General features: G+C 36.7%; 1 protein-coding gene across 1 annotated transcript in view; it reads right to left on the minus strand.

Annotated features, from left to right (window-relative positions):
• The window catches only part of LOC139722896 (adhesion G-protein coupled receptor G6-like), a 36,785-nt gene extending 24,329 nt beyond the window's left edge, over positions 1–12,456 (minus strand). Inside the window, exons 1-2 of the mRNA XM_071634176.1 lie at positions 11,961–12,456; positions 178–370 (exon numbers count right to left, since the gene is read on the minus strand). Of these exons, the coding sequence (XP_071490277.1) occupies positions 178–370; positions 11,961–12,456 (689 nt within the window). The remainder of the gene's footprint in view (positions 1–177; positions 371–11,960) is intronic.
• Positions 12,457–14,447: the final 1,991 nt, after the last annotated feature.

Raw genomic sequence — 14,447 nt, forward strand, 5'->3', positions numbered from 1 at the left:
ATAGCCAATTACATTTCCTTTAACATGGTATATAAAACATTATTATTAGCCAAATAATCTATGAAAAAGATGAAGTTGAAAAAAAAGTGTTTACTTTCTTCTTTTTTTTCTTTCTTCTTTTGCTGTGTGTATGGATCACATATACCCTTAAAAAGAGGGACATGACTTTAAACTCACGTGGTATCAGTGCCATTCTGCAGAGTAAACGAGAGTGTCGTGATAGGTTCGTCCTGGCTACCTTGAGAGATTCCCATCTGGGGTTGCCATGACACGATGGGGCTAGGGGAACCAGAAGTCTCACAAAATAGCAGAACTGGGTCTCCGGGGTCCCCGGTCTGATTGCCGGATACATGTACAATGCTTGGAGCAGCTAGAGAGATTGAAAGAAATATTCTAGAAGAAATGTAGCATACAGCAGGATAAATAAACAACAACAACAAACAAAAAAGGCTCTAAATAGATCGGTGTTCAAAACATGATAGTCGATCACTCAATAAACAGTTGGACATGTCTACACCTGCCAACGGTGCAGTGTATGATTACAATCTTGTGTGTTGGGTCATGGGTGACGCAGAGAAGGCATCCATACACGATATCATAATTATGTATACTCACAGAAGCAAGCTCCGTATTCATCCTGGTAGACTCCTTCAAGTCTCTGCGATTCGCAACTCTCTCCCTTCATCACGGCATTCTCTAAAGCTGTTTGAAAGTTTGACGCAGCCAAAAGACACGTGTTGTTGTTTGTAAACGTTAATGCTTCCACGGAAGGTTCCACTTCTAAGGCGCAGTCCGGATAAAAACTGCAACACCCACACACATACACACACCAAATTAAGTAAATATAAACAAACATTCTTAATCAATCATCTAGTGAGTAGTGGATATCAATTATAACCCGGATTTTAAGAGACAGACACTAAATGCAGGCGTCACACTGTCCAGAAACTGAGCAAAACTGGACACACGATAAAGGAACGTTTCAAACTAAACCATCCTCGTGTAAACTTTTTTCTTGTCATTCGTGAGGCAATCTTAATAAAGCCATGGATTGACCGCGATAGGTTTTCTCAGGCTCCGGCAGCAACTTGGTGGGCGGAGCAAAATATTTGGGAAGCCAAAAAGTAGTCCAAAGATGTAAAATGGCTGATTTAAATATCAAAGATTCCAATCTTCGTGTGGTCTTCTATCATAGTGTATGTGGTTCAGGTGTCATAATGTGACCTTGTATAAGCACCGTGCTTCGGCTCGTGCTTCGGCTTTAACCAAGTTAGGAGCGACTTTGGACGAAATTTACCATTTCATAATCGTTCGGCCATCTTGCGTGACTTTCGGGACAATGTGACATCAATCAAATAGTGACGGCACAAACGTTCTTTGAGTTCTATAACAATAGATTTGTTTCCACCTGTTCTTATGTCTACAAGAAGATAACGGAAGATAATAATAATGAAAATAAAACAAACCAAGAACTTGCGTTCCCCTTGGATAGATTGTATCCATTTCAGTATGATAATTATCATGTATGTCAGGTCCAAATTATGGTATCCGTTTGAAAAACAAGTGTTGAGAACCTGAAATCAATATAAACGATGTCTTGATCAGGATATTTATATATATATATATATATATATATATATATATATATATGTTCCTAGTAATGGTCTTTCTTTTTCTTTCGTTCATCAAAGGAAGAGTAGTTTACTTTTTTCCTACGTTTGTACTCAAGAGAAGGATGCTTCTATTGAATTGTGAAAGAACGCAATTATCCTTGATATTTAATGACGAGGAAAAGAATCAAAATATTCAAAAATCTTCTTAAAACTCGTCGATCCTAGGAAAGTTTTCCATAGCCATGTTGCAACACACCTCGGCCTACTTCACAGATATTTTGTTTTTGTGAATTAGATTGATTTATGTCATTATCAGTTACTTTAAACTTAATGTATTGTAAGATTTTGGGTTAAGAATTAATTCATGTTATTTGTTTACTACAATATCATCTGTTTGTCATTCTGTGATTTCTATCATATTGTTATGGGCAGTAGAGTATATATTCCTATAGACGCTGCACAATATAAATTCACACTTACTAAGTATTATCAAGAGAAAATGGAATGGACGCCACTTACGTTCGCAAACCGAGGAGAACACTGTCAAGATCCAAGAAGACTGGGCGTCTATACGGGTTCGAATCGCTCGGAGGAGCGTCGGGCGCGTAAAGAACTTCGACAATCACAGAATCGGTTAACTCGGGGTCGACTGGAATTGGTCTTTGAAGTTTTGTGCCAGCTGCACTGTTTAGATCCTGATATGTTTGAAATTTAGTGGGATGATGTGAACAGGAATGGGACGTATCGTCAAGATTAAAGGGAAATTTACTTCGACTATGATATTATGCATGTACTCTCTAAAAAAATCGAGTGAAAATTTTCACTCTAAAAAGAGTGAATACAAAAAAGAGTGAATTTCGAGTGAAATTGGAGTGAATTTTGAGTGAAAATGCTCATTTTCACTCATTTTTGGAGTGACGTCAGGGATCACTCCCAAATCTTCGAGTGATCCCTGACGTCACTCCAAAATGAGTGAAAATGAGCATTTCCACTCAAAATTCATTCCGATTTCACTCGAAATTCACTCTTTTTTGTATTCACTCTTTTTAGAGTGAAAATTTTCACTCGATTTTTTTTAGAGAGTATATTCAATCGATAGGTATTGTAGTATTACAAACTATTGAAGCTTGAGGAAAATCGCACAGTCCGTTTGAATGTTATGAATTGATAAAATTTAGGTTAAATTCATGACCGTCATGAAAGAAGGCTAAATAAGACTATACCAGTTGCGTAAATATTCATCAACGAATGATACACGCCTAAAATTAAAATAACAACAACAGTTGGTGATGCCACAGAAGAGCAATGATGAATAGACATAATGAGAAGTATTAAAACAAAATCTTCATTTCTTAATAAAAAGTTCAAATTCCTTCTACTTGTTACTGACATATGACAAGGTCAATATTACTCCCCTGCCTTCCCTATATAAGTGTTCTTTCAATGTGGTAGAAAAATGAAAATAAGTTGAATTCTCTTTATATTTTCTCTAGATGTTCATCCCACAGTCCTGCTGTGTTATCACATATTGTAACCCTCATACCCAGAAATATAAACTGAACAGATTCAAACCTTTCAAAGGGCTTTCCGATTTTCCTCAAAGTTCACTGACGAGTAAAGCCACCATTTCAATCGAAGATATTACATATATGGGGTAAATTCCACTTAAACTTGTCTCGGTGTCCAGTGAATTGTCAAACAATCGAAGTTTCTTTACAAAATGTTATACTATTTTTTTTTCATCAGATTGACTTTTTGACATTTTTTTTTTTTGGTATTCATTTTAGTAGTTCGATACAGTAAACTCTTAAAGTAATGAAATTCCAGTGAAAAGCAAAACAAAACAGAGGCATCATTCAATGAAAATTGAGTTTGGTTCCATAAGGTGCGAAATTCACAAAGATCCCCTTCAAAACATTGCTTCTTTAGAAATTAGCGTATAGACTCGTAGATATTTCCGAGACACACTAATTTCTTTCTGCTATCATAAGGTACTTCTAAAACGGGACGTAATGTCATTGCCAAAAAGGGACTCTTCGTTTAACTATTATCTTTAATATCTATGTTGAAAAAAAATGAGAAAAAATACCAGAAATAGATATTCTGTTCCTGCCTGCCTGAGGTTCAATATCTAACCTTCAGATATGTCATCACATATTCGATGTTTTCAGTCGTCTGCGTTGTGGCGGACATGGTGGATATATTGAAGATGAAGTAGGCGCTCTCGTTCAGGCTGATACCACCGAATAGAATGCTTATCCCAGGGGTGAAATACACCTACATTTTGACGCAAATTGAAGGTACTGCCGTTAAGAAATTTCATTATTTCTTGTTTGTAGATATCGAAACAGATTTCAAGCTCTGTGTCCACAATGGAGAAATCTCCCGACCTCGACACCATACAGCTCACAGAGCTCGGCAAGTTTTTGTCTGTTTGTTTGTTTTTTCTTTTAAAGGTTTACGAGTCATACAGGTCAAGAATCATACAGTAATAGGCCTACGGCCCATGAGCTCGTTACGAGCAAAAAAACAAAACAAAACAAAACAAAACAAAACAAAACAAAACAAAACAAAACAAAACAAAAAAAGGTCCACCAGCAAGACACTAACTAAATATTTTTTCTCTTTTTATTCCTTAATGCAACCATAAAACAAACTAAACACACAATATAAACAATGTACAAATGACCAGCCTATAGCAATAAAAAGGGTTCAGTAAACAAATCACATTAAAATATCTGCCATAATGGAATAACAAAAGAAGATGGATGTCTATGAGATATATAAAAGTAGAGGATCAACCATTACAAAAGCATGGACCACTTCCTCAAATGACATTGCAATTTACCTTTCTTTTGTGCTATAGCATATTCAGTTTTCTGTTTATACTTTACTAAAGCCATAAATGCATCAAAATTCAAAGTTGAACCTTGAAATCTACATCTATAAATATAGAACTTAAGACAAAGAAATACAAAAAAAAATTATACATGCACGAAATTCTAAGTCATTATTTACACCAAACATCATATCAAAAGGCGAAAAGGTGTATACTTTGTTGGTCTTTTCCGCTATAAAATCCAACAATTTTTTCCATAAAGGTAGTGTTTTACGTTATTGTACAAATAAATGAACAGTAGTTTCCTGTTCTACAAAACATACACTCTGGGTGTTCTATTTTTAAAATCTTGAATAAGAATGCATTTAAACCAACAATATCATGAAAAACCTTACAATAAAATGAACGAAGTTGCGTTTTAACGGTACATTTATATAGTTATTCATATGAGTAACATCCCACTGAACTGTTTCATCATTAGTGGAGAAAAGGTCTTTCCATTTACCTATTCTTTTCTCACATGAGGAGTCATAATGTACATTTTTTATTACCGGATAAGCATGTTTGAAATTTTCTTTTTTTTTCACCAGCTCTGACACCATTTTATCAAACATATCTTCATTGGTATCGAAGGAAAAATCAAACCATGAAAGATAAATACCAATCATTGAAGAATTATATTTTCTCCTATCCTTAATTGCAATATCAAATTCTAGAACTAGCTCTTCAAAGGTTTTGACACGACCCCCTATGTGCAAATCATTAATAAAATGAATTCCTTTCTCAAACCAGTCATGGTAATAAAAAAAGGTCTATGTTTCAAACTAACTTTCTTTTTCCACCATAATAGTCCTGTAAATGAACATTTGAAAGGCCAAGGTCTTTCAAAATACCTTCTCTGTAAATGTACCATACTTTTAAGGTTTCAACTAATTGAGAATTCTTAAGCTTGTTCAAAACACAACCTGGGGCGTTTGCTCTCCACAAATCTAAGCTATGTTTATGAAAATTCAATAGCATTATCTGTTCAACATCTTTCCATGTATCTAAATAATTAGGATCTAAGAATTCTGAAACCCATGTCATCTTCTGAGCCTGTGCATAAACAGAAGGATCAATCATACGCAAACCGCCTGAATCATAATCATTACGTATTAACTCTCTTTTCACTCTATCTCAACTCCTTTCCATATAAATTTAAAGAGCATACTAATCAGTCGTTTAAAGAACGACCGAGGTATTTTCAAACAAAGAACAGTGAACATAAAAGTCAGCTGAGATAAGAGCAGTGCTTTGACCACAGCTATCTTTACTAGTAGTGACACATTTCTTTGTTTCCAACAATTAAGTGTATGCTCTAATTTTACTACCTTGGGTACATAATTCAATTCATACAAAGATTTCGTATTCAGCGAAAAGAGAACACCCAATGCTTTAAATGAATTCTCCTTCCATTGTAAAACCTCAACTGAAGATGAAAGGTAGACCCCTTTTACGGATTCAATGTGTATAGCTTCAGATTTTGATAAATTTATTTTCCATCCTGAGAATATTGCAAATTTGTGTAACAACTCAAATAGATTTTGAAAAGACTCTGCATCACCATTCAAAAATAATGTTGTATCATCTGCATACATACTCAACTTTTTTTCATATTTTTTTAATATGTCTACTGCTACGAATAGCAATACCCAGAACTTTTTTGGCTAAAATGAAAAGTAGTATGGATATTGGACAACCTTGGAAAATACCTCTAGACAATGAAATTTGATCGGTGAAAAAAAAAAAAACATTATTCATCACAAAACTACTCCTCTCATTATATAAAAAAGTTTTTATCCACTGAATGAAGTTGTTTCCAAGGTTAAATTTCTTAAGAATTTCAAATAAAAAATTATGTTCAACCCTGTCAAATACTTTTTGAAAATATAGAAGCAAAATCGTTCCTGGTAACTTCAATATGTCCGTATATTCAATCATGTCCACAATGGTCCGAATATTGGCACTTAGATTTCTACCTGGCATGAAACCTTGTTGATCTTCCTTAATTATGGTATGTAAACTCAATTTTTATCTATTTGCAAAAAGCTTTGCCATCATTTTATAATCTACATTCAGTAGTGATATAGGTCTATAATTTGTCTATAAAGGATCCTTATCTTTCTTTGGTAGCAACGTTATGACACCATGTCTCAGATATTGCGGTAACAAAGAATTTATAAATGAGAAGTTATACATAATTATCTAACAATAAATCAATAATGTCGTTAAAGAAAACAATGTAAAATTCGACCGGAAGCCCACCCAGTCCTGGTGTTTTATTGGAACTCATTGCTTTCAAAATAGCCCAAATTTCTGATTTTATCACTGGGGCATTTAATTTAGTTTTATCTGTCTCTGCTATCTGGGGAATATCTATATTGTTCAAAAATTCTGACATCTTTTCAAACGAGTTCTGATCATTTTCAGAAGTGTAGAGGTGAAAATAAAAATTTTGTAATTCTAACAATATCTTATCTTTTCCCCCTATTATTTTGTTATTCTGCAACCTTAGTTGACGAATTACCTTCTTTTCACCAACCCTTTTCTCCAAATTACAAAAGTATTTTGTGCTTCGTTCTCCTTCCTCTATCCACTTCACTCTTGATCTCACTATCAGACCTGCTGTTTATTTATCTTCCATTTCCTTGATAACATTTTCATAACTCGCTTGAGCTCCATCCCTATAAATAATATCTGAAATTCTTTTTTTTCACATATTCAATTTCATCTTTACTTCCTTCTTAATTTTATCATATTTTTGTCGTTTTTTTCTAGCACTATATTCTATACAATATCCTCTGATTGTGCATTTAAACGCATTCCAAATAATATTTGGATTGCAATCCGAATCTTTATGATTTTCTATAAATTCTTAAATTTTTCCTTTATAAACAAACCAAATCTGAGTCATGTTTAAAGAGCATAGTAATACACTTCCAATATCCTTTACCACGAATAGACTCATTACACAATAATTGCAAGGAAACCGCTGAATGGTCTGACCCTACACCAGAAACAATATCACTATTCTTAGCATTATTAATCAAGTCTGTAGAAATTAGTATGTAATCCAAACGTGAGGAAGCAACAGGGTTTGACTGGTATCGGGTAAAAATCCTCTTGTTTGGGTGATCTTCCCGCCATATATCTACCAAATTAAAGTCTTCCATGAAGAGTCTACAGGCTCTTTGAGACTGAGTATTAGAGTGGTGTGGTTTAGAACCATAATAATCAAATGGGTCTAATACCAGATTCAGGTCTCCTGCTACTACCAGGTGGGAAGATCCTATCTCTTCTAGTTTACCATGTAAGTCCCCCAAAAATTCAGGACAGTCCTTATTTGGCCCATAAATATTAACTAAAACTAAAATAAAACTATCTATCACAACTTCTAGAACAAGAAATCTCCCCTCTGGGTCCTCACAAGAAGAATATATTTGTACTTTTTAGAGGGTTTAACTAATATTCCTACTCCCCTACTATTGGAGGTGTAACTCGCAAAACATGCATTACCTCCTTATTGTGTAGACCAAATATTTTCATCTCTTTTATGAGAATGAGTCTCTTGTAAAAAATGTAATAATTATCATCACCTCTCTTATGAAAATGATTAAATAAGCTTTTCCTTTTAAAAAAAACCTGGATTCCTCTACAGTAAAAAGAACTGATTTTCAATGACGACATGAGACAGTCCATAATAATTCAAAGGTATGCGATAGTCTGGCTTCTATCTCTTGACACACAAGAACCAAAGTACCAAAATTTGAAATGAGAAAGATTAATGGCTGGTTGCAACATGAACAATAAGTAACAATTAAAAAAAAGAGAAATTTTGACAATCACAATAGGTGATACGCTGATAGCGTATCACCTAAAAATGACACACACAAAAAACATCCTACAATCGGTCATAGACAGCGACTAATGTTCAAGTAAACACCTGGGGTATCTCTGCAAAAACGTAAAGTACAAGACCATTAGTATGTAAGCCCAAACTTCCTACAAGAAGGAAATTCAACAAAAAAAAGAAAAACAAAATGATGATCAACATTCTGCGGTATAATACTAGAAAAAAGTTCTAACAACAATCATGTATAGGTTTTCCCGGTCAATTTCATACTTCTGTCATTCAAGTTCCTATTCCGAGCATTCGATTTCACGCATTCCACGCTCGCAGCACTGAATCAGCAATCAAATTCAAAATCCGGTCATTCGAATTCACTATCCGAGCATTCAAATTCACTCTCGGAGCATTCAAATTCACTAACGGAGCATTCAAATTCACTATTGGAACATTCAAATTCACTATCGGAGAATTCAAATTTAAGAGAGGAGCATGCATTTCATCAAAGAGCATTCAAATTCATGTCAAGCTGGCGACGGAATCTCGTCGGTCATTCAAATTCGTGAATAGGCAACCATGTTCCAAATAACTGCATTCAATTTAAAAGAAGTCCTGAATTTAGTTACTTTGGGGCCGTGTATGCATGCGTTTCTCACTTGGCTTTGAATATAATATTGGGATTTATGATGATTATTTTGCAGTAGAGGTTCACCTGTTAATTGACAATTTTGAACTCGCGCTTAGCAAATAGGAATATACAGGCACATTTCCCTGGGATTGGACATAAAATGGAGGTCCCACGTGTAAAAGAGTCACAACTCATGCACGTAAAAGATCCCACTTCATTTATTCATCGCAAAGAGCAAAACATCTAACTGGACCCCATATGGAAGACCAGCTTTTGCAGCTGAATATGGGTTATCCAGCCATCTTCTTTGATAGAAAATTAAAAAACAAGCAAAAATTAGGCACTGTATAGGCCTACAGACGAGCATAATACGGAGGGTTGAGTGACACTTTCGAGAAAAAGAAAACAATTTCGACTATATTGAAACTGATACATGAGCATTTTTACGTGTTGTCTGTTGTGTATTGCTGTCTTATTGATTTAATTTTGCGGGACTATGTGAGATAATTGTGTGTCAGTTTGTCTTAGATTGATGAATTGTCATTATATGGTTGGTGTTGGGGCGTTGTCAGCATGCAGTATCATCAAGAAATATATGATTACTAGTCGTTGTGTTGTTTGGATGCAGTGCTGATTGGACATTGCAATTTGAAATTTATTGAGATGAAAAACAAAGAATACATGAACAGAGAACAATGTAGAACATGTAAACAATCCTAATTACACTATATGCAAGCATTCATTGGTTGTGTTGGCCCTTTTCCCTTTCTTAAAAGTCTCCTCCATTTTCCTCGTTAAATTGATTGCACGATGTAGGAACTTGATCGCCTAAAAATGAATTTGAACGCCCCAAACAAGCTCATTGAGACTATCACGTGACTATCGTATGAATTTGAATGCACGAGTAGGAAAGTCGGTGCTCGCATTTTGAAATTGAATGCCCAATCGTGAATTTGATTTCAGGAAACCGAAATAGAACGCTCATAAATGAAATTGATCGCTCGGATTCTGAATTTGAATGCCCCAATATTTTCGCGGGCGTGCGCTGCGTGAATTTGAATGCACATTAATGAATTTGAGTGACAAAAGTATGAAATTGACCGGGAAAACATATATTATAAAAGACATTTGGCTGCTGTACTTTTGAGATAATGGTGAGTGGGAGTAGACCTCTTTGGTCACCTCCTCTTCAATCTACCTACTGTATACTGGATATGCAGTACTGTGCGGCTGGAATGTTCTCTAAAGAGGAGGGATATGGCTGTGTCTCATTTACATTGTAGATTTTGAAAAACAAAACTTGTACATATTTCAGCATATTTCATATATCGCCGAATGTGTAATTCGGTTGATACATATTATACTTGAGATAGATCTTCCAATTTTTGTTTGGAACGTGCCTGTGTCCCGCCATGATGTGTGTGTGTGTGTGTGTTTATGCTCCGTACGATGTTGTGTTTGTGATTAATACAGGTTTTCCCGGTCAATTTCATACTTTTGTCACTCAAATTCATTAATGTGCATTCAAATTCACGCAGCGCACGCCCGCGAAAATATTGGGGCATTCAAATTCAGAATCCGAGCGATCAATTTCATTTATGAGCGTTCTATTTCGGTTTCCTGAAATCAAATTCACGATTGGGCATTCAATTTCAAAATGCGAGCACCGACTTTCCTACTCGTGCATTCAAATTCATACGATAGTCACGTGATAGTCTCAATGAGCTTGTTTGGGGCGTTCAAATTCATTTTTAGGCGATCAAGTTCCTACATCGTGCAATCAATTTAACGAGGAAAATGGAGGAGACTTTTAAGAAAGGGAAAAGGGCCAACACAACCAATGAATGCTTGCATATAGTGTAATTAGGATTGTTTACATGTTCTACATTGTTCTCTGTTCATGTATTCTTTGTTTTTCATCTCAATAAATTTCAAATTGCAATGTCCAATCAGCACTGCATCCAAACAACACAACGACTAGTAATCATATATTTCTTGATGATACTGCATGCTGACAACGCCCCAACACCAACCATATAATGACAATTCATCAATCTAAGACAAACTGACACACAATTATCTCACATAGTCCCGCAAAATTAAATCAATAAGACAGCAATACACAACAGACAACACGTAAAAATGCTCATGTATCAGTTTCAATATAGTCAAAATTGTTTTCTTTTTCTCGAAAGTGTCACTCAACCCTCCGTATTATGCTCGTCTGTAGGCCTATACAGTGCCTAATTTTTGCTTGTTTTTTAATTTTCTATCAAAGAAGATGGCTGGATAACCCATATTCAGCTGCAAAAGCTGGTCTTCCATATGGGGTCCAGTTAGATGTTTTGCTCTTTGCGATGAATATATGAAGTGGGATCTTTTACGTGCATGAGTTGTGACTCTTTTACACGTGGGACCTCCATTTTATGTCCAATCCCAGGGAAATGTGCCTGTATATTCCTATTTGCTAAGCGCGAGTTCAAAATTGTCAATTAACAGGTGGACCTCTACTGCAAAATAAATAATCATCATAAATCCCAATATTATATTCAAAGCCAAGTGAGAAACACATGCATACACGGCCCCAAAGTAACTAAATTCAGGACTTCTTTTAAATTGAATGCAGTTATTTGGAACATGGTTGCCTATTCACGAATTTGAATGACCGACGAGATTCCGTCGCCAGCTTGACATGAATTTGAATGTTCTTTGATGAAATGCGTGCTCCTCTCTTAAATTTGAATTCTCCGATAGTGAATTTGAATGTTCCAATAGTGAATTTGAATGCTCCGTTAGTGAATTTGAATGCTCCGAGAGTGAATTTGAATGCTCGGATAGTGAATTCGAATGACCGGACTTTGAATTTGATTGCTGATTCAGTGCTGCGAGCGTGGAATGCGTGAAATCGAATGCTCGGAATAGGAACTTGAATGACAGAAGTATGAAATTGACCGGGAAAACCTATAGTAACTCCAGTAATCTTATCGCGGATACGGATAGTGGCTGGATAGACCATAAAAGCAAACTTTCCTTCCTTCTTGAGCTTGATCAACTGAGGTAGCTTTTCCTTTCTCAATGCCTGCACTCTGCGACTGAAGCCGTCGGAGACGAACCAAGTTCTTGTCTGGTGATCACTCTGTCTCTTGCTCTTGAAGAACTCAATCAGGGACTTGTGCGCTTTTTCCTTGGCCAGGTAAGTGCTAAATCCAACATGAATGGGGCACGGGCGGCGATTTTGCTCTCTGGACAACTTGCCACTTCTGCGTGCTCTTTGTACTGCATCTCTGACATCCGGACAGCCAGCCTCATTAAGCAGGTTGTTTACGAAGCTTGCACAATCAGCGCCTTCAGCTTTTTCTGGCACATTGAACAGAACTATGTTGTTGCGTCTGTTTCGGTTTTCAATGTCGTCCACTTTCTCCTCAGCTTTTTTCAACGAAATGGACAATCTTTCCACTTCCTCTTTGAGACTGGCAATATCCATCTCCATGCTTTCATGCTTCTCGCGACACTCAGCAAGCAATAAGTCAAATCGGCTTTCAAGCCGGGTCTCAAACGCCTGAACCAAGCCGGTGCCTGAAGCTTGTCAGCCCGGGAATGGGCTGATGTGACTGAAGATTCCGAGCTAGCCGAGGTAGAGCCCGCTCTGGTACTGGCAGCTGCGACCGGGGCAGCCCCGGCGGAGCGCCCGCAAGCATGATGGTCAGACGTGATCATTTGCGCTGCCACGTTCGGCTGATTTTCAATTTCAGTTGAACTCTGGCTTACCGCTGAGTTGATGACTTGAGAGTCTTTCTGATTAAACAGTTTGGTTTTCTTCTTCTGAGGTGTGATTCCAGCGGTGAAGAAACCGGAGGAGGGCTTAGACTTCGGCATTTTCAACTCCCAGGTGTTACATATACGTTTCACTCGTAGGCCGCCATCTTTAATATGGCCCATGTGCATGACGCCAGGAAATAAAACCCAAGAGCTAGACGCTAGGCAAAAAATTGGTTGGCCTAAGATCTTGACAATGCGTAAATTTGCTTTTTATCACATTTATTAATTAATCATCATCATTATCAGTGTTTGTGATACAAAATATAGTATGATAACAATATCTTTAGTAGTAGTAGTAGTAGTAGTATCATGATTATTATCATTATTATTATTATTATTATCATCATCATCATTGTTATTCTTTTGTCACAGTCAAGCTCATGGATAAGCTTGTTTGCCTAGGACTAGTATCGAGCTGGTGGACCGTACTCAGCCCGTGGTCCTAATTTACTTCATGTCGAGGTCATGGGCGACATGGGTCACTTACAGCTTGTGGGCTGTATGACACACGAGTTCTATGAATTTTGGGTGTCGAGCTCGAATGACGTGCATCCGTCCACAACAACTTTATCCCTGTCACATGATCACTCTAACTGGTGATAGAAGTAATGAGTGAAGAGAGAGAGGGAGATAGAGAGGCAGGTAGAGGCAAGGATCACGGACAAACAGGGAGAGAAAAAGGGGTAGGCGCAGACGGTAAGAAAGTGATAATTATTGTCGCGTACGTCATTTTAAAAATTACTAACAAACAGACAAGAATTGTACTAAGTAATTGACATAACAATAGCTGATGGGGGGGGGGGGGGGGGCTCCTCTTAAACAAAATCATGCATGAAATCGCACGATGACCTTTAATTTTTTTTTTTACTTTTTAGCTGATGGAACTCGGAAGCCGGGAGTGGCGCCAGAAATATAAACTGCGCCCCCTTTCTTAACGGAATTCTTGGATCCGCACCTGCATAATTACGTAATACGTCTAAATCTCTAATTTCACTTAATGGGTAACATTTGAAACATTGTAGCGAACATTGTACAATGATGATGATCATTTATTATTATCATTATCAATTCCTATTATATGTAAATGGATATTAAGGTTAAAGATTCTTTGACGGATATCGTCTTACCGAATCAATCCAGGAAGGTGTTTCTATTAGCGGCACAAAAGTAAATCGGCCCTCTACGGAAAAATACATTTGGCGCTTTGCGCTGCTGTTCACTCTGAGGGCTGTGCATCTTGCTTCAAAGTCCAGGGCCAATTGATCTGCTTCAGCACAGTCATCTTGCGAGGAGGGGACGAAATTAATGAATTCATTGATTAAAAAAAGACACTAGGCGTTTTCACATCAGCTCGATAAAAATCCAAGCTCGAGATATTTTCCTATTTCCCAAGTCAGAAAATAGCGCGCTATTTCGAAACATCGGGCTGATGTGAAAACGCCTAATGAAAATTTCCTGTCTCAATCACGGGATAAGGTAACTGATTTTCATTCATGATATCCCTCGTTCAGCATTAATCATAGGCCTACTACATTCAGCACAGGGTCAGTTTCCTTGCATTTTCAAATTCGATGGCATGAAAAGGTTTTCTCTACCAAAGTGCAACTTGCAGACACTGCAAGTAAAACTTGTTACATATCGGGCTTGATAGATTAAAACAAC

Source organism: Diadema antillarum, unplaced genomic scaffold, assembly GCF_040938485.1.
Source record: "Diadema antillarum isolate AM-2024a unplaced genomic scaffold, OU_Dant_1.0 scf00000176, whole genome shotgun sequence".
NCBI lineage: Eukaryota > Metazoa > Echinodermata > Echinoidea > Diadematoida > Diadematidae > Diadema > Diadema antillarum.